This window comes from Lonchura striata, chromosome 1 (assembly GCF_046129695.1).
Source record: "Lonchura striata isolate bLonStr1 chromosome 1, bLonStr1.mat, whole genome shotgun sequence".
NCBI lineage: Eukaryota > Metazoa > Chordata > Aves > Passeriformes > Estrildidae > Lonchura > Lonchura striata.
Genome location: NC_134603.1, coordinates 135,797,582 through 135,825,238, shown reverse-complemented (window position 1 = coordinate 135,825,238; position 27,657 = coordinate 135,797,582). Strand labels below are relative to the sequence as shown.

The following is a 27,657-nucleotide window of genomic DNA, read 5'->3' as shown; positions in this document are numbered from 1 at the left end:
GACTCAAATGAACTGTCATCAGAAGGCACAAGGAAACACAAACGCTCACAAACTCTGTGAACAGAGCTGTGCTTGGATGGGTGTTTGTGTTACTATGGACTTCCACAAGAGCTGTACTGCTGTGGTGGCCTCCAGGAGAGAGCTGAGAGCAATGGTGTGACTTGGTGAGGAACTCAGATCCGAACTGCTTTGAGGGTATTTCATCAAAATGATTAAACAGAGAGGGATGGCTCTTAGATTTAGTTGTTAAGAGTTTTACGGAAGACAGTGGTTTTAGTAAGGCTTTATGCCAAAATATACTTTAGAAGACTTCTATTTTATTGGTATATTTTGTCATCACTTGCTGTAGCATAAAGGAAGTTTGGCTTGTTTTAATCTGACTTTTTCTTTGTTGTATCATAAAAGCTTTGTGGCAGCTCAGACAATCATGTAAATAATATCCAGCAGAGTTTAAATCAAGCCATCTTTAGATAAAGTTTCAGGTTCACTTAGCTGATATCCAAATGACAGACATCCTTTCAGCTGAATGCAGTCATAAATAACAGAAAAGGGCAAGGAAGGATTTTAATGCTGAATAACAACTTGCTCTTAATTATAGTCTATGTTAACTGTATAATAATCCTTACTATGAATGTTGTTGCCTTTTCTTATTTTATTCACAATTTTGTTATGTTGGTGTTCTTACTAAAACCTTAACTCTCAGAATCAGTGATTCATCTGGGCCTCTCAAATATTTTTTTTTTTGTTTTAAATTCACCTTTCAGAAATGCAAGATAATCTAGAAAACAGAACTACCTTAGAGATTGAAAAACCCCCTTACCTGTCACAAAATACTCTGATATCTCCCATAGCTCCCAAAAGCTCCGTCATCCTTTCTTCCCCTGTCCCCAAACCCACCAACTCCTCAGTCATCCTTTCATTCCTGCTTCAGATCTTCCAGTTCCTTCTCAGCTGCTGAGCCTGGCCTCCCCAAACCCACACTAACTTCAAGACTCCCTGGTAGCTTTTCCTCTGCAATCTTTATGCAATGCTTACAGATTTTTTTTTTTAATCTTAGCCTAGTCCTATTCTGGCAGCTCCCATAAGATAAATGTAATTTTATTTAATATAGAAATAGGGCAATAAAAGCTGCTTTTGGCTCTAATATTTAGTGAAGTCTCAAGCTGTTCCACAGCCAGTTGTCTACTAAGGGATTTAATGTACAGTCAGGTATGGGGATGTATTTCACAAGTAACTGTTTCACACTGGCTTCCCTGTGTAAACAAATACTTAGGTCTTCTGAGCCAAACATATCTTTACCTTATGAGCACATGTAGGCAGTAGTTGAGTCTCATATTAATAGCACAGCATGTGTATGTCAATATTGAAATGATCTGAGATCTTCAGGGTGAAAGGTATTTACGCCAAAGACAGCATCATGTTTTGGTATCCATGCTCAGCATGACTACAACTAAAACAACAGTAGTACTCAATCACTGCTAGATTTCTCAAAAGAATATGGAATAATTGTTGACCTAGTCATAAAACCTTGCTTTTATCTTTGAAAGATCCAGGACTAAATAGCTTCTATAATTTTCATGTAAAATGTTTACTACCACATAATATGTAGCTGGCTCAATTTACCAGGAGCACTGCAAAATAATCTTCAGGGCTTTATATCTGACGTTCACTCTTTTTTTTTTTTTTTTCTTTTAGATTTAGTTTTGTGTGATCTTTCATATGTAAACTAACTTGTGCACTAGTAAACAAGGACTATTATAGAAATTATAAAAGTACTTCAAAGCAATTCTCAAATGCACACGCTGCTACTGCCAACCTGCTAGAGCTATGTCCTTATCATAAATATTTGCACCTTCTGGTCACTGAATTAATTTGCTATATATTAAATATTTAACTCCTCCATAGATTTTTCATTGGCTGTCTAAGCACTGCTTTCATAACTTATATTTGTCTATGTGGAAATAATACCACAAGAAATACAGTAGTAGACATTGTAAGAAAGAACAGAAAAGAGCTAATTAGCTCAACTTTTTGCTTAAGCATATTCAGCATACCTTTCAAGGATGTCTGAATATTGTAGAATTAAAATTTGAAAATTTTAACTGTAAGCCTACCTGCAAGCTAATCCATATAGTCTCCAAGGCACTCATTGAATGTGTCTGTCTACTAATGATTGGTGCACAGAGCCTCAATAGGTACTCATATTCTAAGTATGTTAGTATTTGTTACTTGAATAGTCAAGTCTTTGAAATGTGTTTGTATAATTTACACAACCGACAAAAGCCTGTCTCCATCCTCTTTGTAGCCTTCCTTCAGGTATTTATACACATTGATCAGATTCCCTCCGAGCCTTTTCTTCTCCAGGCTGACCAGCCTTTCCTCATAGGAGAGATCCTCCAAGTCCCTTTTTCATCTTCATGACCTCTCATTGGACTCTCCCCAGTGTGTCTGTGTCTGTCCTGGACTGAGGATTTCAGAATTGGACACAGCAGTCCAGGTGTGGCCTTACCAGTGCTGAGTAGAGGGATCACCTCTGTTGATCTGCTGGCAATGCTTTGAATAAGGAAATCTGGGACACCATTGACCTTCTTTGCCCTAAGAGCGCTCTGCTGGCTCATGTATGACCCAAACTAGAACTGAGAACTCACTACTGCTTGACTTAGGTAATTTTATTGTATTAATGTTAATTATTGACACTGCTCCTGTGGTGTTTTTTCAGGCTGCAGTAAACTGTCTCCTTTTTTTCCTTGAGGGCATCTAGCCAATGAGCGTCAGCAAACAAGGCATGGAAACGTGCCTAGGGTATAACTTATACTTGTTTAAGTCTGAAGAGGATTTGAACTGAGCTATAAGACATCAACTATCCTCTGTGTCACAGGCAGTTTTCATCCAGGAATCAATGTCATTACCAGTATGTCAGTCTTAGATGCTTCAGTGCTCACTGGGGCAACAAAGAAAAGATCATTTCAAGAGAAGCTATTTGGAAGAATAGCTCAGTTTCATTACATGAATAGCAGCATTTATGAGAGTGTTACCATGTAATTATATACATAAATTTAGCCTTTTCAGGTAAGAGACAAGCCCTGTGTGCCCAGCACAGTTTGTAAGGATAAAAATATTTTTCAGGGCTGAAATAAAGAGAAATGTGGGGAGTGTGCATTACTATACACAGCTTGTGCTTTCAAAATTTGCAGCTCAGAGGTCTAGCTGTACCTTGGGCTGCATCACCAGAAGTGACCAGGAGGTTGAATGATGGAAGGTGATTCTGCCCTCTCCTTTCACAAGACCTTGCCTGGAGTACTCTGAACAGCCCTGGGGGCTCCAAATAAGGAGTCCAGAAGAGGGGTATTAAGATGATCACAGGACTGCAACACCTGTCCTGTAAAGACAGGCTGAGAGAGCTGTGGTGGTTCAGCTGGAAAAGAGAAGGCTCTGGGGAAATCGTACAGCGCCTTCCAGTGCCTAAAGGGAGCTGCCAGAGAGAGCTGGAGGACTTTTTACAAAGGCATGTAGTGATAAAACAAGGGAGAATGGTTTTAAATGGAAAGAGTGCAGGTTGAGATGAGATAGCAGGAGGAAATTCTTTACTGTGAGCATGGTGGGACACTGGAACAGGTTGCCCAGGGAAGTTTTGGATGCCCCATCCTTGGAAGTGTTCAAAGCCAGATTGGATGAGACTTTAAGCAACCTGGTCTAGTGGAAAGTGTCCCTGCTTTTGCAGGGGAATTGAAATCAGGTAATCCTTAAAGTCCCTTCCAGGCCAAACCATTTGAATTCTGTGATTTCTCCGTGCAATACCTCATTTCTTTCCAGCCTTAGTCATTATGTGTTATTCATTGATGTTGCAAGAATTGTTGTATCTGTTTGGTTTTTTTGTGAAAATAATACAACTATATTCAGGAAAATGCACTCTTTGTAACAAAATGCTCTACCTTTCCTTATAGACAGAATTAGGTTTTAAATAAGTTTCTAGCTCTGAGATCATCCTACATATGCTAATTTAGGTTCATGAACATCCAGAGAAAGGGGGGAAAAAAGCTATATTATTTGCCACATGGCCAACATCCTTTCTTTAGGAACAAGTTGCCCCACACTTAAGACATGCCATGAGTTTACAATATTGAAATATTTGTTTATGGCAAGCAGGAGTAAGATCAGATGATCTGTATTTGTTCATTTAGTCTTCTCTGTGAACTGAATGGCCTTTTGTACTTAGTTTTTTAATGGGATTGAACTTTGCAAATAAATCCTCCAAATTCTCAGGATAAAAGGACAAAGTTGCATGTCTACACAGGATTTACCAAGTCTCAGAAAATGTATTTGAAAACAGTAAACCCAAAGTGAAATATGTTGTAATCAACTGGAGTGTGTCTGAAAATTATACGTTAAATCAGTTTTAACACTTCTAGGGTACCAGAATTTCATAAAATTCACAAAATAAACAACCTGTAAGCTTGTGATGTAGCTACTCTGGTCCAATACTGACATGACAAAATAAACAAATGTACTGCTTTCTAAAAATCAATCAATAATGCATCACATTTTTATTGGAAGATGATATTTTAAAATAGATTTACAAATAAATCCTGAAACTTTAGGACACCTCAGTGAGAGATTAAATTTGTAGGTATACAAACTTCAATCTTAGAGGCCAACTGAAACACTGGCAGTGTTTGAGAGTAGATCGTGGGAAATCCGTGAAGCAGTGGGGCAGAGGCTTTGCTTTGCACAGCTGTGTAAAGACTTGCCATAATAGCTGTCTGGAGCAGCAATCTCCGCGCTGGAGGAAACATGAGGAGCGTCTGTTCTCCCTTAGGACGCGTAATGCCCAGGAGAGAAACGGGAAGGGAGGAGTGACTGCTGTGCCCTTGTGCTCTGCCTCCGCTGGCCTGAAGGAAAGCAAGCCGAGAGATGCTCTTAGGGAAGATGGAAACCACCCTGGGAAAGCCCCCAGGGAGAGTACCCTGCCCGGGGCAGAATGTCCCCAGTGCTACCCTTGCCATTCTCCGCACGGCGCGGGGCGGGAGGCACCGTGCCCGGTCTCAGCCCTCAGTGCCACGATTTCCAACCCAGAGTTCACCGTTCCTGTGCAGTTTGCTATAGCATTTTAAAAGCTATTTTGTATTAAAACCAGTAGATGGGTGCATTTGCTGTTGCTTTGTGGTTGATTGGTTCGTTTTGCTTTTTAAATTAGTTTTAAATACTCCAGCAGCGGCGGGGGCCGGGCCGGAGGTCACGCGTGGTAGCGGGGCCGCGGGGGACCGTGCGACCCGGCTCGCCCCAGCCGAGAGAAGAGCAGGTCACCGCGCCCGCTTTCCTCCTCGTCCCTCCCGCTGGCTGCGGTGGGAGGCGAGCGGGGCCAGCACGGCTGGGGAGGCCATTTTGCAGCCGTTCAGGGAGGGAGAGCGGACGGCGGGCGGGACGCGGCGCCCCGCGGCAGGTGAGCGCGGCAGGTGAGCGCGGCTGCGGCGGGCGCGGGGCCGGCCCGGCCCGGCCGCCCCGCGGGACCCGCGGCCGCCGCGGGCGGGCCGGGGCAGCGCCGGCGCTGCCGAGCCCCGCGGCGGGGCAGGGCGCGGCGCGGGCGGCAGGGGGCGCTGCGCCGCCGGGCGCGGGCAGGGCAGGGCAGGGGGGGCCGCCAAGGGTTAAGGGGCGGGCGGGGAGCCCGGGCCGCTCCCGCGGGGAGAGCGGGGGGATGAACGGGAGCGGAATTAAAGAATAAACCCGAGCGGACAGGCAACGGGGCCGCGGAGCTCTCCCGCCTCCCCTTCCTTCCTGCTCGCCTCTGTCGCCCGCCTGCCCGGGGGGACAGCGCGGGACGCGGAGCCGGGGCGCAGCGGCGGGACGACAATGCAGCAGGCGGAGAAAGCAGGAGGGGCAGCGCACGGCAACATGGAGGGAGGCGCGGAGCGGGCCAGCCCCTGATGCGGCTCTTTCTCCTCCTCCTCCGGGCAGCGGCTCCGGCGGCGATTCTCTCCCTGGCGGCGGCTGGCGGCGGCGGGTGGAAATGAGCAGGTCGGCGGCGCTTCTCCTCTGCCTGCTGGGCTGCAACGTGTGGAAGGCGGTGACCAAAACCTTAGGGGCGCCCGAGGCGGCTCAAGGTCGGTGCGGGATGGGCGGCGGGACCGGCCCGCTTTGTGCGGCGGTCCCCGGGGCGGCGGGGGCTGCATTGTGCGGGGGGCCGGACCGAGGGCACGGCGGGGAAGCGGGTCGGTGATGTGAGACCTCTCCTGGCTTCTCCCGGCCGCCGCAGACCCCGCAGCCCGGAGAAGCGGGGGCAGCCCCGCGGCTGGGGAGCTTTTGTTACTGGCAGGGGCAGGGGCTGCGCCGGCTTCATTGTGCTGCCCCCTCCGTTCCTCCCTCCGTCCCTCGGCGCCGCCGGAGCTGTTGCATTGCGTCCTTTTCTCCCGGTTTCCCGTCTCCTCGCGGTGCCCGCTGCAGGGCCCGCCGCGGCGGCGGGAGGCGGGCGGGGGGCACTGCCGGCCGCAGGCCGTGCGGGGCGGCCGGGCTGGGGTTCGCCCCCCGGGCTGGCGGCGCGGCTCGGCCGCGGCCCCGGGACGTTTCCGGGCCTCCGCCGGGCCTTTTGTTCGGCGCCGTGGCTCCCGCCGGCCGGGCGGGGTCTGTCACCGCTGCCCCTGGGCAGCCGGGCAGAGACGCTCCCCGGCCGGGCAGGGTCGTCCTCCGCCTTCTCCCGGGCGGGCGCAGAAGCCGCAGCGAGCCAGTGCCCGAGCCCCCGGGGGCAGCTGGAGTAGCTCCTGATGCTCCTGTGCCGGGCTGCGGGTCCTGCCCTGGGCTAGGCAAGCCTGATCTTCACCTGATCTTCACCTGTGCCGTGGTGTGGCAGCCCTCGGCCGGCGAGGTGCACCTGCCCTCCAGCCCTCCCCCGTGTGGAATCTCGGGCGAGGGGGGAAACACCGCCGTGCCCTCCTCGCCCTTGGCCTTGCGTTTGGTTGCGGGAGGGCAGCCCCTCCGTCGGGCTCCAGCAGGGATCCTGCGGCGGCATCGCGCCTGCTGGGGCCATGGGCATGTCAGGATGCAGAAAACTTGTGCGCATAGGGGTACAAGACATGTTAGAAGGAAATGCATCCTCCCCTGTGGTCAGCGTTTGCCTTGTGGTATGTACTGTCAAATGGCTAAATGTGGCATCTGGGATGAGCAATCATAGACTGGCTGAGCCTTCATGGCAGCGGGCTGGCAGCATCCTTCCCACTGCACTGGGGTGGATGTCCACCATGTGAAGGGTCTGCTTATGTCCTGTTTCCTCACAGCTTTCCTTATCTCGTAGAGGTAACAATCAGTAAGCGATGCTTGCTGCAAGAAATAAAACATTGAAAGTAACCTTCTTGATTTCCTTCTTTCATGGTTGTATTTAGGTACCCTAAATATAATCTGGGTGGGCATGTGTTCACACACAGAATAGTCAAAAGGCAAGGGAGTCTTGTAGGAAAACCTACTATGCCAGGCAATCTGACATCAAATGTAATACTAGTTGCTGCCTTTTTTAAAATAACAAAAAAATTAGCTGTTCTGGAATAAGAACCACTAACTAAAACTCAAAGGCCTCTAAACTTGGGATACACTGAATTTATTGATAAGCATGCCAGAAAACCAGAGCTGTGTGGGGCCAATGAAGCTAGCACTTCAGATACCAAGGTAATATCAAAATTGACTATAATTTTTATATCATATGGAAAATCTCCTTCATGTAATCAGAGTGGTGAGGTATTGGCAGAACAGGTGCCTTTCAACTGATCTTGTCTTCTAAGGCTCAATTCAGATGGCATGGAAAGGCTTGTCTGTAGCTTCTACATCAAGACTGATGGCTGATTATTTGAGTAATAACAGCTATGTCAGTGAGTTGAGAATATCTTTATTGAAATAGAAATGTCTAATTTTGTCTTCCATGTAAGAACATCTGAGTTTTCATAATATCACTTTCCAAAGCCTGATTAGAAGCCCAGTCTTTATTCTTTGGACATGTACATTGGTACAAGGGAATATTTAGAGCTGATCTTGTATCAAAGAGTATTCTGCTTCCTAATTACCACCTCCTTAGTGTGAATGTTTTTTTGAAAGTTTATGTGATGCCAGCTTGTAACCTTTAATAACTATCTGATCATCAGGTGTGATTTTCTGGGGAAAAGAGTTTTAGTGCTAGGTACATTCCCAATTTGTATACACACAGCACAGTAAATGCTAAATGGTTGTAAAACCTAAACTAGCAGGTTTTCCCTCTTGCCCTTTTAGTATCATGGTCACAGTTGTAGGTACAAGTAAAGGGCCATTGCCAAAGTTCAGGGATGTTTGCACATGACTGTCTTTTCCTTTCTGGCTGTGACTGGACTATAAAAACCAAGTTATTGAAATAAAGGTAGAAGTTAGAAAACCAGAACATGCCATTAGGGAATAATTGCTTCAGCTGCAGTATTTGTTGTTGGACAGGTTACATGAGTAGGGTGGAGACACCTCCTCATGGTGGGACGGATCAAATGAGACTTGGTTAAGATGGTCCACCTCTGTGTTAACAAGCCAAATAAATAGGTCTTGGATTTGGGTGGTATTTGTAGTCAGTGTTCTGATTAGGAAGGGATGAGGAGGGATGCTTTGCATCAAGTATTTCTCTCCCTTATTGGTCTCAGACATATGTTCAGACAGTCCCAGCTTCAAATTCTCCTCAGCCAGACTGGTTACGTAATTTGTGAATATGGAAGTACTGGTTATTAAGCTCTGCACTTAGCACCGTATTTAGAAAATTGAATTACTTTTTTATGCAGATCTCTTGTGGCCTGTGAAGGTCACAGAGGTACCCTCTAAGTCTCAGTAACATACTTGCTTTAATAAGGTAAAATTCTCCCAGATGAGTTTGCTTTTGTCAGTGTTGGTGCTTGGAACTCCAGCAGTGAGGCTGTTAGATGTCCATGAAGGTACCCTTTAGAACCTTTACCTCGGTAACTTCTCTCAAGTATATAAAGCCTGACAGGTATTTCAAATGAGGACTGAATTATGGTTTTGTAGGGTTTTTGTTTGGTTCTGGTTTTGGTTGGGTTTTCTAATTGCTCTAACAGGTATTACAGAACTTCAGTTTCTTCTAGTGCTGAAATGAATGTGTGCATATATTAACAGAAAGAAATAAGCCTCCAAACTAACCCTTAAGCTGAGTTCCTATTGGCACTGGTTATTTGTTTGGTGTGTACACAAAATATATGGTGCATGTTTTTTCACATTAATAGGTCTTGTGTAAAACCTAACAACAGACCTCTGGCAAATAGGAATTTAAGAGTTATATGAAGATATAACATTAACCCAGGGAAAATGTAAGCATAATCAGTGTAATGTGGGAACGGACTAAATTTCTTTATTGCCTGTAAACTTTACTTCTCAGTAGAAAATGAGGATCATTCATTTATAGATGTTAGGGTGATCTTTTTAGAGAAATCCTAGAATATTCTGCTTTAGTGCTGAAATCTGGCATTATATTTGTCTGCTGAAGTGTGTATGGTTTCAGCTTGTATTTCAGTTGGTCTTCCTATTTTATTAGTTGTTCAAAATTAAGAAGTTATGAATAATAAAATAACATTTGAGTAATAAATAGCACCCACAACTACTAGCCTACCAGTAGACGAATATGCTCAGGATATCCCACCTTCACAATCCCAGAATGAGATTAAGTAGATAATTATTTTCCAATATGATGGTGAATAAAAATTCAGATGTTGCTGCTTAGTCAGAATCTGCAGTGTTTTTTCCCTCTGTGTGCATGGAGGACAGGAGGGTTGATGCTTGAGTGCTGCCTTTTGGAATTGCCTTCCTGCAAGCTGCCATTCCATTACTTTGTGGAAGCTAACTTCACAGTTTCAATTTGTCAGCTAATTTCAGCTGGACATTCTGCAAAGTCTGCTTTTCTGGACAGCACAGTAACAGCTCTGAGAAGACCCTCCAGTTCTGGGTTGATTTTTTTTTGTTTGTTTGTTTATTTTTAAACTGATTATCCTATGCTTGCAGTTAGAACAATTATGCTAAAGTTTAGATGATGCAGAAATAGTCTTTATAGTCTTTCCTCTTACACTGCCTTACTACTGTCTCTTCTCATGCAGCTGCAAGTTACTAATGACCATCAAATCCAAAGGTTTATTTCACTGAGGCCACAAATGGACTCCTCAGATAGAAGCTAAATTGCTCTAAAGCAGTAAAAAAGATGTTGCTTTATTTTAGTGGAGGAGCCAATTGTTTACTCCATACTAGATAGTGTTGTAAAATGTTAATGAAGATGAGGTGTTTATTGATTTTATCAATTATCAGATCCAGGTGAGCACTAGGTTTTGGTTGGGTTTTTTCATGTTTGTCTTGAACTACTAATGCCTGCAAATGCCTAGTAACTGATTTCCCTCAGTCAGATGAACAAGTTACCTAGGAGATCTGAGGGTTTAAAACTGCAGTCTTTTTCTCCTGAGCATTTATGTTCACCCTTTTGTCTTGCAATACCTTGCACTAAGTGATTCTAGGTACCTTTAATAATGCATGTATGCACTCGTGAAGTGACAGATTCATATGCTCGCTTTTCCCGTGGGTCTACTTGTGTCTTGTGTCTTTTTTGCCCACTTGTGTCTTCAGATAGTGTTAATTGCCATGTGTTTCTCCCTCTCTCCTTATTTTTTGTCTTCTTTATTTAACACTGCACTGATGCCTTTTCCTGCTTGAGACTAAAACTGGGTTCATGAATCTTTTACGGATGGCTGTATCAACTTTTGGCTAAGTGAATGGTTTCAAATAAGTTTCTGGTAGCAATGAAATGCAATTTTACAATTTTTCATTGTAATGGTTAACAGAAGCTTGGCTATATGTATTTGTGTGATGCAGAGGAAGAAGAATTATGCATTTAGATTTTTTTAAAATATCAGAAATCTCCAGAGATTTAGATAAAATGGAGGAACAGAAATGTCACTCTACTTCCTGTTACTATAAACCTCAGATGAGTTCTTTACTCTTGTGTTCTGTGGACAAAGCCAGGCTTGGCACAGGAAGAAAATCAAGAAGAAAATGTGTGTCAAGGAAATGCAGTGCTTTGGTCGTGTCATTTATACGAATGTGCTATACCTGGCAGGTTGGAGGTTGAGCTTAAAGGACATTTTTTAACAGCCCTGCTTGAATGCTAACCACTGCATAGTAGTGTGGTTGGGAGCAATGTTTCTATTCCATATGTCAAATGCCAGTACATTGGATCAGTACAGACAAAGGCAAACGAGGTTATTTCTCAGAAATACATGCAACTTGAAATCAAAACAGTGCATTTTCAGTATTTCTGTTGGCTTATACATTCATTACCTTATATAAGCTGCATTTTTTGTAAGATCAATTGTTCTGCCTTTAGATAGAAAGAAAGAAGGCAACTTCTGAGAGAACTGTGGTGTTGGTATTCTGCTTCTCCCACAGGTCCCAATGGTTTTACCATATACATGCCAGGGAGCAAAAATAAAGGAGGCAAGAAGTGTGTGTAAACGGTTGTATTTACTAGAAAAAAATCAGTGTAATGATACTAATATAATACATGTTAATAATGCACACTAAAACATTTTGTTTTAGGAAGTGCCAGAGAGAACTGAGTGCTTTCTTTTTTTCCTTCAGAAATTCCAGAAACATTATTCTGAAGGCTGGTTTACATTAAGCTTTCAGTTAATGTAATATCTGGCTTGCTGTGCATGGGTAATAAGCATTATACACATGCTTTTTACAAATACCGTTTTTAGTTTTATTAGAGACTGGAAATATATATGTATTTTTTTATACAGAGGCATAAAAATGTGAACATACTGTAATTTCTTGTTGCTTTTTCTAAGAATCTTCCACTTTAAAATAGTAAGACAGAATCACAGTTGAGCTAATGGCATATCTGAGCCCTTGAAAGGAGTATTTTTAAGTATGTTCCAACATAGAGCAGCATTTTCATTTCTGTAAAATGCTGATGTTCTGTTCAGATATACCCATGCCACTCTTGCTAGCTTGAAGAGCAACAGATCTTAAGGAAAAACTGAAGGAAAAATTCACTTATGTACAGTATAGTCTCTAAATTTGACTCCCTATTACTTTGGGATCATCACTAGTTACTTGAGGATTGGATATATTTAAACAGGGCTGCAGTGGGTATAAAAGTATGTTCTGAGTACAAGCAGTTTATGCAGACAGGGAACAAAAGTCCCTGGAAATCCAACACCAAAGATATCTTTCAATTGTTCCTACTTGTACTTTTGCAGTTCTGTGAGCTGTCACTGCCCGTGCCATTCAGTGGCAGCATTCTAGGGAGTGAATTCCTGTCTTTGTTCATTATTTTAGAACTCATACATTGGCAGGTGAAGCCTCCCTGTTGCTGTGAGTGGGATCTGTGCCATAGCAAACTGCTGCTGTCATTGGTGCTTTTCAGATGGAGAGGCAAGAGCATGTAACAGTATACAGGGCACCACTTGGGCCTTGCTGGAGTTGGAGTCGCTTGTTTGGGGCATCCTCAGCCTCTCTGCCCTGAAGGCTTTGAGGAGACACAGTGGCAGCTGAAGTTAGCAGGGAGGAAATGGAGCACGGAGCAGAAGCCAAGGGGAAGGAAGTAGCAGCATCCTTTCAACTTGGGGACAACAAAGAAGCTGAATCCAGTGAGGTGCATAGTGCTTCCAGTTAGTTGTAGCTGTAGGACTGCTGAGTGCTGCTGTACTATGTGGTAGGTATAATTACAATAATAGTGTTTAGCAGTAAAGGGGAGCTCACCATGACAGTCCATGAATGCTGAGATAAATAAGAGATAGAAGTACATAAAGTACTCCTGCTTTCTTAAAGAAAACAGAGCCCTTCTTCCTGCATTGATGAACAGAAGTGATAGTGGTATTGGTTCTTCGTCTTGTTTCATCCCACCTTTGTGATTGTCATTATTGAAACATGGTTTCTTTCATCCTTTGTAAGCAAAGGCATATACTAATACAACAACAGGTATTTCTCAGGTGATTTTGTGAGACTTGCTAAGAAAACAGCACCAAATTAAGGTTAAAGCTGCATTTTTACTCCTACTGCAAGGAAATTAATGTATCAGCGGTTTTGTCCAGCCCTCTTGCTCTTCACCATACTGTGAAGAGTTGTGAAAAGTTAAGACCCAAATATCTCATATCTCAGTCTGTACATATCAAGTACTCCTCATGTGAGGGATGTGCAGTTTGCATCCAGGGTGGATGCATGTTGTCTGACTTGGGTGTCTGCTGTCTTCAAGTGTCTGCATTGTAGTGAGTTGCCCGCAGTCCTTTTACAGACAAGAAGATCTAATCTCACCTAATGGAGCCAAGTCCCATTCCTGTCACCTGGAGTAAGCACATCTGGGTTGATGAATATCCACTGTGTGAATCTTCACTGATGAGCATGGCAGCCTATACAACACTATTTGAATTTCCATTTAGTCAGATGAATCCTCCCTCACTGGTGCCTCCCTCCGTGTTGCCCTCTGGCTTGGCCTTGAGCTATTGAATATATACAGTGTAATAACCTATGTGAAAGAAAACACTCTTGGATTACCTGGCTGGGTTATGTGCTTTTCAAAACGCAAACAAGTTATTGTCTATTTACATTTCTAAACCATTTGTCTTTGTAGCATTATGCTTATGAATCTAAGTGTTTCACTCCCTAGAGTAAATAAACAAAAAGAAAAGTTTAGAAACAAGTAAGGAGGCATGTAGAGTTGTTTGGACTTGCCTATATATTTTTGCCATGTTTTTAATTAGCTTTGTATTCCCAGGGGTTGATTTATTCTGAATCAAATTGCATCGTTACTCTCATCTTTGTTTTCTCACACTGGCATTTGTGTAGCAATGTGGTAAACCAGATCAAGGAAGTTATCCAACTGAAAACTCCTGTATGCTTCAACTCAGTCTTCACCTGGATCATTTCCCTGACTAGATTAATCAGAAATTATACAAATGCTCTTGCTGGTGCAGGAAAGGGCTGGGAGGAGCTGGTATGGGAAAACCAGGACTTCATGGCAGCAGTGCCAGTTGATGCAGGATTACATTTTTTAATAGAACTAAAGCATAAGACGTAAGGTACAGCATTTAGAAAGCAACTGTTTTAAAAATTACTACTTAAAGGACACTGCTCTTATCTGGAAATATTATGCCATTCTGTTGCTCAAAGTAAAAGCATAAAGAATTTATTGAAAAACCAATTTGCTTACAGTAGGAAAAAACCTTCATTATACAGTTAATACTGGCAGACCTGGATGTGGATGCTGGCAGATGATTTGAGGTACTTTCAGTTGCACCCTTCTCTTGTCAGAACAGGTTTTTGTCCCTGTCCAGGATTTCGAGTTTGTAGCCTGCATGGAAGTTTAAACAGACTTCCATCCATAGTTTCAGCTCAAATGTACTGTGGTGACTCAAGTGCTCACAAGTGTTTCTCCCAGTTGTAGGAGAACAGGTGAGTTAGTACCCAAGTCATCTTTTCTCTGGATGTTCTAAATGGCTTGAGAGGAAATGATGTATTTTAGTTCATTTGAATGCTAAAGAAACATGTTGGCAGTACTGGCACTTACCATAGTCTTCTGGTAGAGTAAGTTTTGCCAGCAGTTGTCAGCACAGGATTTGACATGATTAGCGCATGATGCCTGGTAGTGTCTGGTCACTCCTCTCTGATGTGCCAACCAGAGTGATTCCCATCTTCCTTCAGCTAATTGCCTCACTGTCCTTAGCTACTGCACTTTTGCGCTGATGTCTCCAAGACTAGAGTGTCAGGTGAGAGATAAGAACTTTTAACTCTTTATCCTACCCTTCCTCCTTCTACCTCTGTGTTGGCACTCTCGTATCCTGAAAGGCTTGGTTTGTTTTTGCTGATGACAGGCAGCAAAGTGTGCTAGGGAGTGTTCATGGCCTTTTCTTGTTTCACTTTGAATTGGGCAAGCATTGCTAGAGAAATGAAGGTATCCAAGAGCTCTGGAGACAGGACTGATGGTCTGCAGGGAGTGAGGTGAACAAGGGCAGGACCACACTGTGAGGCAGGTGGGGATAAACTTGTCTAGGCTTTGCACTGTGTTTGCAGAGTGGGAGCCATCAGCTCAAGATGGGAGCTTTCTTCTCTATGCATTGTGGTCCTGGCAGGTTTTCAAACCTGACCTGGACAAATATTACAGCTGTTAAAAAGGCTACTTGGGGTAATAACATTGACAGACACAGTGAAGCACAACGATATACTTGGTGTCTTATCTTTATTGCTATTACCCAGAATATTCTTGCAGCATTCACAGCTTATTTCAGCATTTGAAGTCCTGGGATGTAACTTAAGCTTGGGCCAGTCTCTAGCTTCATGGTGTATGATTTACAGGAGCCAGGAACATATGTTTGAAATGAGAGCTGTGTTTTCGTTGTTTTGTGGTGAACCTGTGTGTGGGGGCTGTTACATTTTCTTTTACTTCAAAAGGTAACTGTCCTGTAAGAACAAAGGAATTTTTATTTCATTCTTTAGAATACTGTTAGTTAAAACTTTTTAGAGGGAACTATGGCATTAAACTTAGTCAATGTAAATATTGTTGTTAGCATGTTACATGAAAATTAAATATACAGTTGCTTCAAGCAGCCTGAAGCAGTAGGAGCTAGAACTTAAAACTGGATGAATTTCAAATTTGCTTATTGCTGTAAGCTGTAACTGCAGTGGGCTTTAGAATATTAAATTAGTATAAGTACTTTAAGAATCAGTTGTTGAAGGAAGAGAATCTGCCATACTAAAGTTCTTGTTAAAAACCATTCGTGTTTCCAGACACTTGATAAGGCCGTCCTTGAGGTCAGATATGAATACGTACCTGCTCTATGAAGCTTTATCTCAGCCAAAACTACATGCTGTTCTTTAGCTATGTTCAGAGTCTTGATTAAGATGTTGTTTTAATTAATAATTTTACCTGTATGTAATCTCTAAGTGAATCTTGGAAGGGTTTTTTCATTTGTTTGAGGTTTTTTTAAGATATGGTTTACTATTGCTGCATAAAGAGCTGAGTGAGCCCTCTCAGCAGATGTTGTCATTAGAGAGGGGTCAGAGTTGTGTCATGTCTCAAGATTTTCTGTGCACAGAAAAATAGCCTTGAGTTTTGAGGGGTGAGGAGCTAGGCAAACAGTAGAGGAGTTTTTGTGGTGGACTCCTAGAAAGGTGATGGTTATTCCTATGTGCAAGTTAATGCATGTTTTGAAGTGTGCTTTAAACTGGTGAAAAAAAATTGAAAAAAAATGCATATAAGCTCTCAAGATATAATTTATTACTAAGTGATAGACCTGTAGGTTCCTTCAGAGTGGTAGAGAATCTTTGCTTACCATAGATGATTGCACATGAACAAAGATGCTTTTTAATATCTGATGCATTTGAGGATCAAGTCTTGCATCAGTCAGCTACTCAGGGTAATCAAATGTCATCATCCCTTACCCCTAGCCTGATTGCAGTGGGGGAAATATTAAAGCTTAAATTCTTCTGGCCAAGCTCTCTTATGTACTCTGTGTGCCTGTAGTGATGTTAGCATTTCCAAGAAGTAATATATTGAATGGGAGGAAAAGTAAATGAGTGGCACTGTTTTCTTACCATGATGGTGACATGGGGCAGAAAATCCCATGGCCTCAGTGTAATTTCATGCCATTCTGCTTAATGCTGTACAGGTTAACAGCTAGTAAGGATGTACTCAAAACAGTCCATTCTGACAGAGCCTTGGTGCATCATGGGGCTGGCTATAAACAAATGGTATCTGACATTATTGGGTTGTAGATCATTGCTTACTTCTGGTGTGTCATTGTGGATATAGTAAAATACAGCCTTCATTACTCCAAATGTTATAATTCAGAATAGCTTTTAACAGCACAAAGGCTTTGAAGGCGATGGGAATGTTGGCCAGAAAGGACAGCACTTTCTGAGTTCGGTCTTCTAAGTTATTCTTACAGTTTCTTGAGTGTATAATAAAAGTAATAAAAGTTGAAATGAATAAAAGTGCGTATCCTCCTTGGAAAAGAAAGGCTTGTTGCTTGTTCTCTAGTCACAGGATGAGGAGGGTATGTCTGTTGTGCATAAAATAAGGTCAGGAGTAAAGAGAAAGTGCAGTGACCAAGACAATACATTTCTAGGTCAGGGCTGGGAAGTAAATCAAGCCCACACAAGAGTTTGTTCTTAATTCATGCCATTTTTGCTTCAGTGGTTAGAGAACTTTTAATGAATTGAGACTTACTAATGAAGCTTCTGCTTGGACCCTTGTGAAATAATGTTCAGATTTATTCCTCCTCTTCTTGCAGTTCCATGCTTTTCTTTGTCACACTTGCATGAGTGTAAAGGGTAAAGCCAGAAATTTGCCTGGCAGTGGGCAGCACAGTGGTGTGTCAGCAGTCTGGGCTTGCCTTCAGCCTTCTGGGAATGCAGAGAGCCCCCACCTGTTACACTGATATTTAAATCTGAGTTTTTTGGGGTTTTTTTTATGTACACAGCAACTTGTCCCCAAAATGAATGGCAAGCATTTTTTTCTGAATATGTGTATGTAAAGAAACTAAGAAGATTTTAAAAAAGGGGGTAAAAATAAAAAACATAAAGGTGATAGGAAAGCATGAAAGTTCCTATATAGGAAATGAAGTTTGAATGGATTCCAGCTACGATTACTAAGATCCTGCTTCCTTTTATTCTTGCACTTTCCTTCACCTTCCCTTTCCTTCTGAGTTGAGCTTAGTTTTTAACTTTATTTCATTTTGACAGAAGATAACCTACGTTTTAAAACATAGTCTTGTAAACAAATTTGTATTTCAAACATACTCACAAAACTTGACATTGCAGATAACATCAGAATCTTATTTCATGCTCTGAAGCAGTGGAGGATAAAACACCTTAGATTCAAAGTGCTTTTAAAAAGTCAAGACTTGTCTATGGTTACAACACAGAAAATACCATAGGAAGCAATTATTTTAACTCAAAGAATGAGACAACACTGATAAACATTGATTTCAGGAATTTTGCTGATAACCAATTGCGTATTTCAATGTTCTCCATGCTTACAGATATAATATTAAGTTTAATATTTTTGCTACTTTACACCCAAACTGATGACCTCTGATTTTGTGAGGTAGCTCTGAATTCAGTGGACCTCACCTGAGGACAAAATAAAAAACAATGTTTTATACCACCTTAAAAATAATAGGCAAAAATAAAATAACTTAATTGTAAGTCTGTTGATTTTCCTTGTCATGAATTATTCATGTATTAGTGTGATTGGTTTTGTTTGGGGGGTTTTTAAGCCTTGTAAAGAGTAAAACAAATATGAGCATGAAAATTAGTATTGCTATAATACAGTAATAATACAGTATTGCTAGAATACCTAGTTATCTTTACACCTTTGTTTGTCTCTGTCTTGATTACTAGGTTTCTGAGACAAAACTTGTGAGTCAGTAGGATTAGTTTTTTTGAGTGACTCTTGCAAAACTATGTATTTGTTTGTTGGAATCATGTCTTCTTATTTCTGCTAAGAAACTGGGATGGCTGCAGTTGGTTGGAGACCTCGGCATTCATGCACACATGTGCAGATGTGCACATATGCTTGTCTTGTAAGGCCAGCCATATGGTATGAATCAAAGCTTACCTCACAGCAGTAAAACTGTAATGCATTTTCCACTATTTTCAGTTACGTGTTCAAAGCATGATACTCTGTACTTCGAACAACTTACAGAGATTGTCCTTTGTATGTGGTCATTATTCTGTGAAATTAATGTGTTCTCCAGGATACTTAGCTTCAATTTTGTCCTTGGGTTGCTGTGGATATTTCAATAACACCAGAAGTTGTATCATCTTTTCTGCTCACTGGCTTTGTTCAAAGCAGTTTTGGCTTTCAAATGCATACAGATGTGTTTGTTCCTTCTTGTTCATGGCAGGTAGATTTGCAACAACTGCTTGCTAGCAGATAGAAAGCATGTGAACTAATTGAGTGGATGAGTATATATACTGCCTTGTTGGGGATTTTTAAACAATCTAAGACCTCTAATTAAACATTGCTGGCTCCTGGTTGTTTTTTTGGGGTTTTTTCTGCAGTTTTCATGGTATCTCATACTATTATTGGGAGTTCTTACAAATTTCCAACTTTATCAGAAAAAATGAACTTTGGTATTAGACCTTTATATCTTTTATCTAAAACTATAGCGCTTAGAATGTTTTTGGTCTCATTCTAGTAGCTCAACACAATTCAGCCTTTAGCTTGTGGTAGTGCCTTTGATACTATTTAAAAATATCCTTTCTTGACACAAAAATACATTTACTATTAAAATGGAGAACTGACCTACTGTTTATGTTTTATCTGTATTAAGGTAAGTAGGGTGGTTAAGATATCCTAAATATTGACCAGATGCTGAATCAGATGTCGTACTCTGTAAATGACTGAAAATTCAGTACTGAAAATCAGTACTGGTAGATTTTTCTCTTTGGTAGTCATAGAAGGTCCTTGGGTTCTAACTGTTCCTATATACTTATTTGTAACTGATATACTGTCATTTTTCTCTATCAGGAATGTAAAACAACAACAACAACAAGTTACATGTTTAGGTAACATGATGTGTCTTGTACATTGTTTTGGTTTTTGTTTTTGTGGGGGTTTTTTTTGTTTTTTTGTTTTTTTTTTTTTCTCATGGTTTGTAAGCACTCCAAGCATCCCTTTAGAATACGCCTCATAGTTGAATCTTCAGCCATATTTGTAATTTTTGACAACAGGACTTCAATTGCCAGCAGTTCTGGTGTAGATAACCAGCTTGTGGAGTGGCCAGTAATTTCATCACATAGTCATGATGACCTTGACTTTCAGAGGAGATGAACATGTGTCATCCTCAGTGTGCTGCTGTGTTGTCATAGCGCAAGGAGCATGCTCAGGCCAAAGTATGAAGGAGATGAACAGTTTATCAGGGAGTTTTGCTGAGAGCTGCTTAGTTATTTCCTGATTCTTTTTTTCTGGAGACTGCAGACACATCCTTGTGTTGACTCTGGAGACATTTTATGCATTGTCAGGTTCACGTAAACTTGCCTCTGACATATGTTTCCAACAGGAAACTGTTGCTGTGTGTTGCAGAAGTTTTCTTACCTGGATGTTAACTTGAGAATCATTTAGAAAAGACCTTTAAGATCACCTAGTACAACAGTCCATCACTAAACCATGCAAAGTCCATCACTAAACTATGTCCTTAAGTGTCACATGTACATCTCTTAAAGGAGTTAGTTGTGTTCCATCTGATAACTCTAAGTCCCTGACAACTTGGGCAGTGTTTCAACTTGTTCTAGTTGCTTCAAATACAACTGCATTTTAGCTTCTGAAGGACTCTAATCCATGTGTCTGGTTCCCAGATTCTTAATCCCCATCAGAGGAGGTTGAGAAGGATTTGGTTGCCTATGCTCATTGTGAGAGATGCTCAGTGTGTAGGTGGAATGAGGCATTTTGCTGCCCTTCAGTACTGCAGAGGGATGTGCAGAGATGAGGCTGTAGTGAGCACTCTGTTTCTTTGTTGTTCGTACTTGAGGGAAGCTTGCTTATCTTGACAGCCAAGGCAGTATCTGATGGCTACCAACTGCTGTTGTGTTGGCCAGTCCCTTGTTCTTGACATGTTGCATCCAGACTTAGGTGGTCTGTTGTGTTTGCTTTCTGTCAACTGAGGATCCTAAACTGCAAATTCTTCAGCATGGGCTGGTATGGCTGAATGTAGAGCAGTGAGCAGTCTGTGCTCCTGTTCTTCACCCTCATCCATGCCCCACTGCTGCTGCTTTTTGGGAAGAGCATCCAGATTGTATGGATCCGCAATAAATAAAATAAAAGGATGATTCTTATGAACATTTTGTGAACTCCTGTTCAGAAGAATGGTGGCTGCTGTGCAGTTGTTTTTGCCTTGCTGTGTGAGCTTGGAACAGATGTCTCATTTTTTTGCTCTCAGTGCTTGGAGATGCTGGGCCTTCCCTGCTTACCACTGTTGTAACTTTATGCTTGGCTGTTAGATATCTGTAGATAGCAGTAGTGCATGAGGGCCTCATCTTGTGACTGGGGTTCTGCTGGGCTGTAATCTGTCAAGGTGTTGTGGCTTCAAATGTTTTCCATTGCCAGGGAGCTAAATACTAGAAGTTCTGCTTTGTGACTCCTTCTAATGTTGTAGGCTGTGCATCAGAGAAAAGCTCGTAATGTAGAAACAGGGAACAAGTTAATCTGAAAATGCAAATAGTTGAAAGAGGTAAACACGGTAGAAAGCATGAAAGGTACGTACTGGTGTCTTACTGGCTTTGGCTGCTTGTTCTAAGCTGGTAAGTGAAGGAGGTGTCCACCCTTATTTGCTAAAGGCTGGCATGCTCAGGAGTGCTTCAGAGCTGCTGTCCTGCAGTACCAAGTATGAGCTGGAGGGTAGTTTACTGTTTACTAGCTCATGCTGATAGTTTGGACTTAATGGAAGTGGATGCTAATAGAGGAAGTAAACTTAGTGCAAGGTTAGGAAATGATGGGGTAGCATTTTATTTTTATTCAATTGTCACTGGATCTCTCTTTGAGAGAGGGTTTGTATTGCCCAGATATAGGGACTTGATGTAAGGACAGGATGTTTGTATGATGGAATAGCTTTTCTCAATAGGTGTAAAAAAGATGAGTTTATGGGAAAAAGGGCATTTGTTTGAAGAATTATAAACATAAGCATTTATTATTCTTATTTGTGCAAAACCTATTCTAGGTATTCTGGTTAAAGACAGTATCTGTTTGCTGTGTGGCATTTGTCCAGCAAGTCTTGCAATGCAGACTTTGAGCTAAATTTGCTGTGGCTGGGTTTTAGTGCCATGTTTGGTCTTTACTTTCTGAGCACCTTTAACAAGAAACCAGTGTGTTGTGTGTTTGAATGCTGCCTCAAACTGCTGTTTTTTAATAACAGTAATCAAGGTCTTATGCGGTTGTTTGTCCTTTTCACTGAGTAGTCATTGGCTCTGTCCTTGTCCCTTGTCCATACATATCTTCTCCCTCTAATAAATCATACTGCTCTCTTCAGCCTTACCTGTCACTTCTATATAGGTCATGTCTGATTCTACATATTCTCTTAATTTTAATTTCTCTGTCTGTCTGGTCTCAACCAGCTCCTGGCTACACCATAACTTATTACAAGTGACAGATTGGGAGGAGGAGGTCCTCTGCTCTATCATATCTCTGACTGTTGTACTTATGGCAGATGATGGTGCTATGACATTCCTCTGCTTGAGTGTTTTAAAAAAGTTCCAGTGTGGAGAAACTTACATGCTCGGCAAATTGTAAAACCCAAAGGAGTTTAAAATAACAGTGGCAAAACCACTTTAACTCCTTAGTTTCTTTCTTGGTTTATATTATGAGTGAGGAATAAAGTTAGGGGTTTTTTTTAAATGAAAAAAAATTGAATTTATTGTCAACTATTAAGAATCGGATGCTGACTTTTTATTGTGTGAATCTTTAAAGAATTAAAACATGATAGCAAGGGTATAAATCTAGTAAATGTCTTCTGGTCATGTTTTAAACCCAGCTTGATCAGACATGGATGTTTTCAATAGAAAGACAGATATTTAATTCTAAGAAATATACAGGTTTTATGCCAGAATAAATGCAATTTGTGATTTCTGGTTAATTTTTATTATTATTATTTTAGAATTATTTCCTTGGGGGCCATTTGCAGATTTTGGAACACTTAATAGCTTTTGCTAATAGTCTCAAGATTTTGTGTGTTACATAAACTTCAGATTTCCTTGTTAGTCATCTGTGTTTATTTGACTTTCTGAGAGCTATTATAGGCACCAGCAATAGCCTGTATTTGATTCTTGGATTGCTGATTTTTTTATATTTCAACATTTTTTCCCCACTGCTTTGATCTCATAAGTCTACCTTGTCTGCTTTGCTTTCAGCCTGGAGCAGGATAATTGTTACCTGCTGAACATGGAAAGCAAATTTTTGTGAGTTGAAAGTAAAAAGAAGCTGTCTCATTTCTCCTTTCTAGTGTGAAGAATGACTGTATGTTGTTCTCCGAGTGAGTAGCTTGGTCTGCATGGTTGCAGTTGGTGCTTGTATGTAGAGCAGAAGTGAGGGCTAGGTGAAATTCCTTCGTATTATATTGCTGATCATTCCAAGTGGCCCTTCTGCCCTGCAATCTAGGAATGTAATGCTGCAGAAATTACAGGTGGTGTTTAAGATGTGCCACAACTCACTTTGTACAGAAAGATAATTAAGTACAGCAATATGTTAACTTCTGTGTTTGATTAAAAATGTCTGGAGTGCAGTTCTGAATATGAATCATGAACCCTATGAAAGTGTAGGAATATGGTACTGGAACAGACTGGATTTTCATCTCTTTAGCAAGTACCTTGTAAGCATTTTTTGAATCTTACTGACCTCATCTTAAAACTGAGTTCTGCTTGACGTCACCATTATGAGTCAGAGCATTTCACTTGGAATATTAGTTATCAGTAATACTGTGCAAATTTTTCAATATTTTTTGTCTGCCAGAGCAACTGAAATATTAAAGTCCATGAAATACGGTATTTTGCTGGTTTTTACTACCATGTGTAACCCAACAGCTTGATCCATCTAGTTGAGTTCAGTGAAAGTTGCAGTTGCACAAATACCCAGTTAAAATAAAAAAAAAAGAGGTCAATTTAAAATTTACAAACTAAAGATTGGGTACATGGGGTCATCACCAACAGAGATGCTGAAAACACTTAGCACTACAGAGCCACAAGTGTTCAGAAAAGAAACCAATTAATTTTTATTCGGGTGGTAAGGTAATTAGAGCCTGATAATCCCTTATATTTCCCTTCGCTAGTATTATTCAAATGAATGTAGTGTGCACATGGTCCTATTTCTTAGAACAATAACATTTTAGACCACTTTGGAAAATTGAAAAAGAAAGAAGCTTGCAGGCATTAAGATTTTATCTATATCTCTGACAAAGTTGGTTTTTCAACTTCTACGTACCTTAGTACAATTGCTGTGACTTTAATTTTGTTAAGTTAATATTGAGATAAGTCAAAGGAGGGAAATAAGGATGGGTAATATCCATCAAACTGGGGAATGACATTGAAATAGCCTAGAGATAGGATCACATAATGGTTGAGTTTGGAAGGTACCTCTAGTCCAATCTCCCTGCTTAGCCAGGACCTTCTATTTAGAGCTGGTGGCCCAGGACTATTTTCAAACAGCTTTTGAGTATCTCCATGGATGGAGACTCCACAACCTACCTGAGCAGCCTGTGCCAGTGCTCAGTCACCCTCACAGTGAAAGTGTTTCTTGATGTTCAGAGGGAACCTCCTTTATTTCAGTTGTTGCCCACAGCCTCTGTTCTATCACTGAGCACCACTGAAAATGTGATTCCATCATCTTTCCAGTGAAATAGGAAGTGAGGAAAAACTGTGACATAGCATGTTTATGCCACACTCAAAGCTGGTTTTTCTGAGTTGTACTTGGCTGGAAAGTGCTGCTACTGTTAAGGCTGGAAAGAGTGGAAAGATTTCTGTGTTTGAGAGCCCTGTCAAACTTCTACTGATTATTTTTTTCAGTGGAAGGATACCTGTTTGGGAAATCAAGCAAATATTTCCTCAAAATTAATTCCATACCACAGCCAAGAAGTATACAGTATGCCAGGTTATTTTGAGTAGAGTTGTATTGCTTTCATAGCATTTTGTTGTTAAAATATGAACAGCAATGATTCCAATGAACTGCCAGAAATTTTGGATGTTTTACCTTTGCCTGTGGCCTCAGGAACTCTGATTTCACACTTCATCTGTCTATTCAGTGCTCTGGCTATGTAGAATTTTATATATACTGAGCTGTGGTAGTGCCCTGCTTGTATGCTTTTTGTGCCATGTGTGTTGGCATCTGTATTTTATTTGATAAGCAGTTTTATAACATATTCCTTGTACTATTTTCTCCTTACATTTAAAATATTTCCATATTTTTGTTTCTGATCTAGCATAGTCAGGTTTGGATGTTGCAGCAGTTACTGCAAGATCCCCATTCCACAGGTGAGATAACTCCAGCTGGTTTTCAGCAAAACCATTGAGCACTGTTGGTGCATGGAGTCACTGCCTGGCTGCCCAGACAGGGCTGAGGTGTGCTCACCTGGCATTCTGCAGTCTTTCAGATGGAGGAGTAATAATACTCAGATGAGGGATGGTGCTGGGCAGCTTGAGCATGAGCATCTTCACCTGCTGCTGCTGTTTGTGGTTACGCTGTTTCACACACCTTTGGTATCTGCGGTGAGCAGCCGTTCTGGCAGAATTTGATCCCAATCAAAAAGCTGTCTTACTCTTTTGCTTAATCAGAGGTGAGTGTTATTTACCTATACAGAAAAGGTTGTCATAGCTAGCCTGACCTCACAGCTTGGTGAAGTCATGTGGGACTCTTTTTATTGTCTTGCTGTCAGTTTGTGCTACCTGGCACTGCTCCATTACATCCAGTTTTTTCCTCTTTTCCCAGAAAGGAGGAAGTAGACGCTTCAGGTCCTGAATGCTCATCTAAACATCACTGTCAGATGCTTAGAGATAATAAATAAATTATTAAATGTTATGTTTTGTTTATATCATGTTCATTCCTACCTAGCTTTTGCACTACACATGAACTTGCTCAATCAGGCATTTTTTTTCCTTGTGGCATAATTAACTCAGTTTTTGTCTAGTACAGATTGCTGTGTTCTTTTTTGAATTTCAGCTTTCTGTGACCTAACACTTCATCGTGGTACTTGTAAAACTCTCAAAGAAGGGAAAGAAAGAAAAGGGAAAAAAAAAAAAAAAAAGCGGGCATAGGGAGAGCTTGGGGAAGATTTCTTCATGTTTCTTACTCAAGCTGGTTGTTTGAAGGCTGGATTCTGCCATCCCCAGGTTAATCCATATGACCTGCTGCCCCTACCTTGCTTGAATTACATTTGTTGGGATTTGTTGCGTTTCTTGACATTTTGTTTTGTTAGGGAAATTGTCATTTTATACTACTTTTGCTCGTTATTTGTAAGAGGTGGGAAATGGCTATTGCAAAGAACATTCAGGACTGTTTTAGTTGTTTTCTACAAAGCGGAGATTTTGATGGATAGACTGTTGCAAAAGCTATTTTGGATCTTTTTTTCTCTAACATGTCAACATTGCGCATAAGCTCCTGTTAGTATTGAATGAGAGAGATAATTTTCCGATTATGTCCCCAGATCTGTAGTAACAAAGCTATTAGTAGTGTTTCATAAGGATCTTGCTTTACATTTGGCATTGTTAAAGTATTTCTGTGTGACCAAGCACAGTAGCCTGGGAACAGATGTGGAATATTTATATTAGTAGGTTTTCATTCACCTTTCTAATAATAACATTTATAAAGCTTTGATTTTCATAAGAGTCTTTACAAAATGAAACAACTGTATTACAGTATAAATTCTTCTATTTAGGGACCAATAACATTAATTTCTAAGTTGGAGGCTTACCAGCTCTTAGTTGGAGGAAAAAACAGATACAAGAGTGTTGGTCATTCACAGGTTATTTTATAAGACTCCAAATAAACATAAAAAGTGATTCTCTTTGCAGATATAGAAAGGACCTGTTTAAGGCAGGTATAGCACTTGACAGTTCAGTCTTTCAGAAAAGTATGCAGGTAAAAGAAGTAGCCATTGAGGAGTGGGACTGTGGCACGCAGCCAGTTGTGTGGGTGTGGAAAAGAAGCAATTACCTCTTCTAAGACAGAACTTGAAAATCTGGACATTTTTGATGCATGTTTCTTCTGATAACAGAGGCCTGCATCTGACTATCCACAAGGTTCCTTTATATTCTTATATTCTAATGTAAAACACTCCTGCTAAGAACAAGTGAGAAGAATGGAAGCACAAAAAAAGGTAATAGTACAGTGAAGGTCCAGCAAAAATATTTTCCTTTGTTTTTAGTTTTTCCTTTTCAGTAGAATGCAACAAAAACCCCTAGTCTAAAAATGGCCTGAGATAGTTCACTATTTAAATTATAAACTAAAGTCAACACAAAGAGTGGAAAAAGTTACTCTAATTTCATGAGATTTACAGTTTCTTTTGTACTTCTGTTGCAGTTAGGAATTGTATGTTAGTATTCCTTGGTAATTTTTATACAGGTTACTCTTTTCAAAGTAATTTTTTCCATTCTTGCTGCAAAAGAACTTGTACTCAATTGAAAGTAGTTACAGTTTTATTCTCAGTCCACATGGAAAATAATTAATATATTAGATAAGGGATTGAAAGGTAAAACATGTAACTGCATCTCAGGGCTGATGTGAATGACAGTTGAATATGGAAGAATTTGCTTTGTTGTTAAACACTAATGCAAAACCACCACTGGATACCAAGAGTAACTGAAAAGCAAAGGAAACTTGTGTATGTAGCTCTTAATTTTGGGAAGAATTTAATGTCTGTTAAGTGCCTACTCTACGGTCACGCAAAAGTGTGATTACCGCACACCTTGCCTTTTGAGTTGATGGAGTGAAATGCATCTAATGGTGCCTGTGTTCTCCAGCAAATCTGCTTGCAAAACATTAATCTGTGGGGTTTTTTGTGTGCTTGTTGTAGCGTGAAAGACTTGGGTGATAAAGCAGGATAAGTGGAAGCTTTAAAAAGGCTATACAAGTACTCTTACCACTTGGATAAGAACAGAGAGATACTCTTCATTTAGAGAGCTAATTGATTCATA

At 41.1% G+C, this 27,657-nt stretch overlaps 1 protein-coding gene across 1 annotated transcript in view; it reads left to right on the top strand.

The window, feature by feature from the left end:
• The first annotated feature begins 5,710 nt into the window (after nucleotides 1–5,710).
• The window catches only part of FAM171A1 (family with sequence similarity 171 member A1), an 86,649-nt gene continuing 64,702 nt past the window's right edge, over nucleotides 5,711–27,657 (top strand). The window contains exon 1 of the mRNA XM_021551668.3: nucleotides 5,711–6,098. Within this exon, the coding sequence (XP_021407343.2) occupies nucleotides 6,005–6,098 (94 nt within the window). The 5' untranslated portion in view covers nucleotides 5,711–6,004. The remainder of the gene's footprint in view (nucleotides 6,099–27,657) is intronic.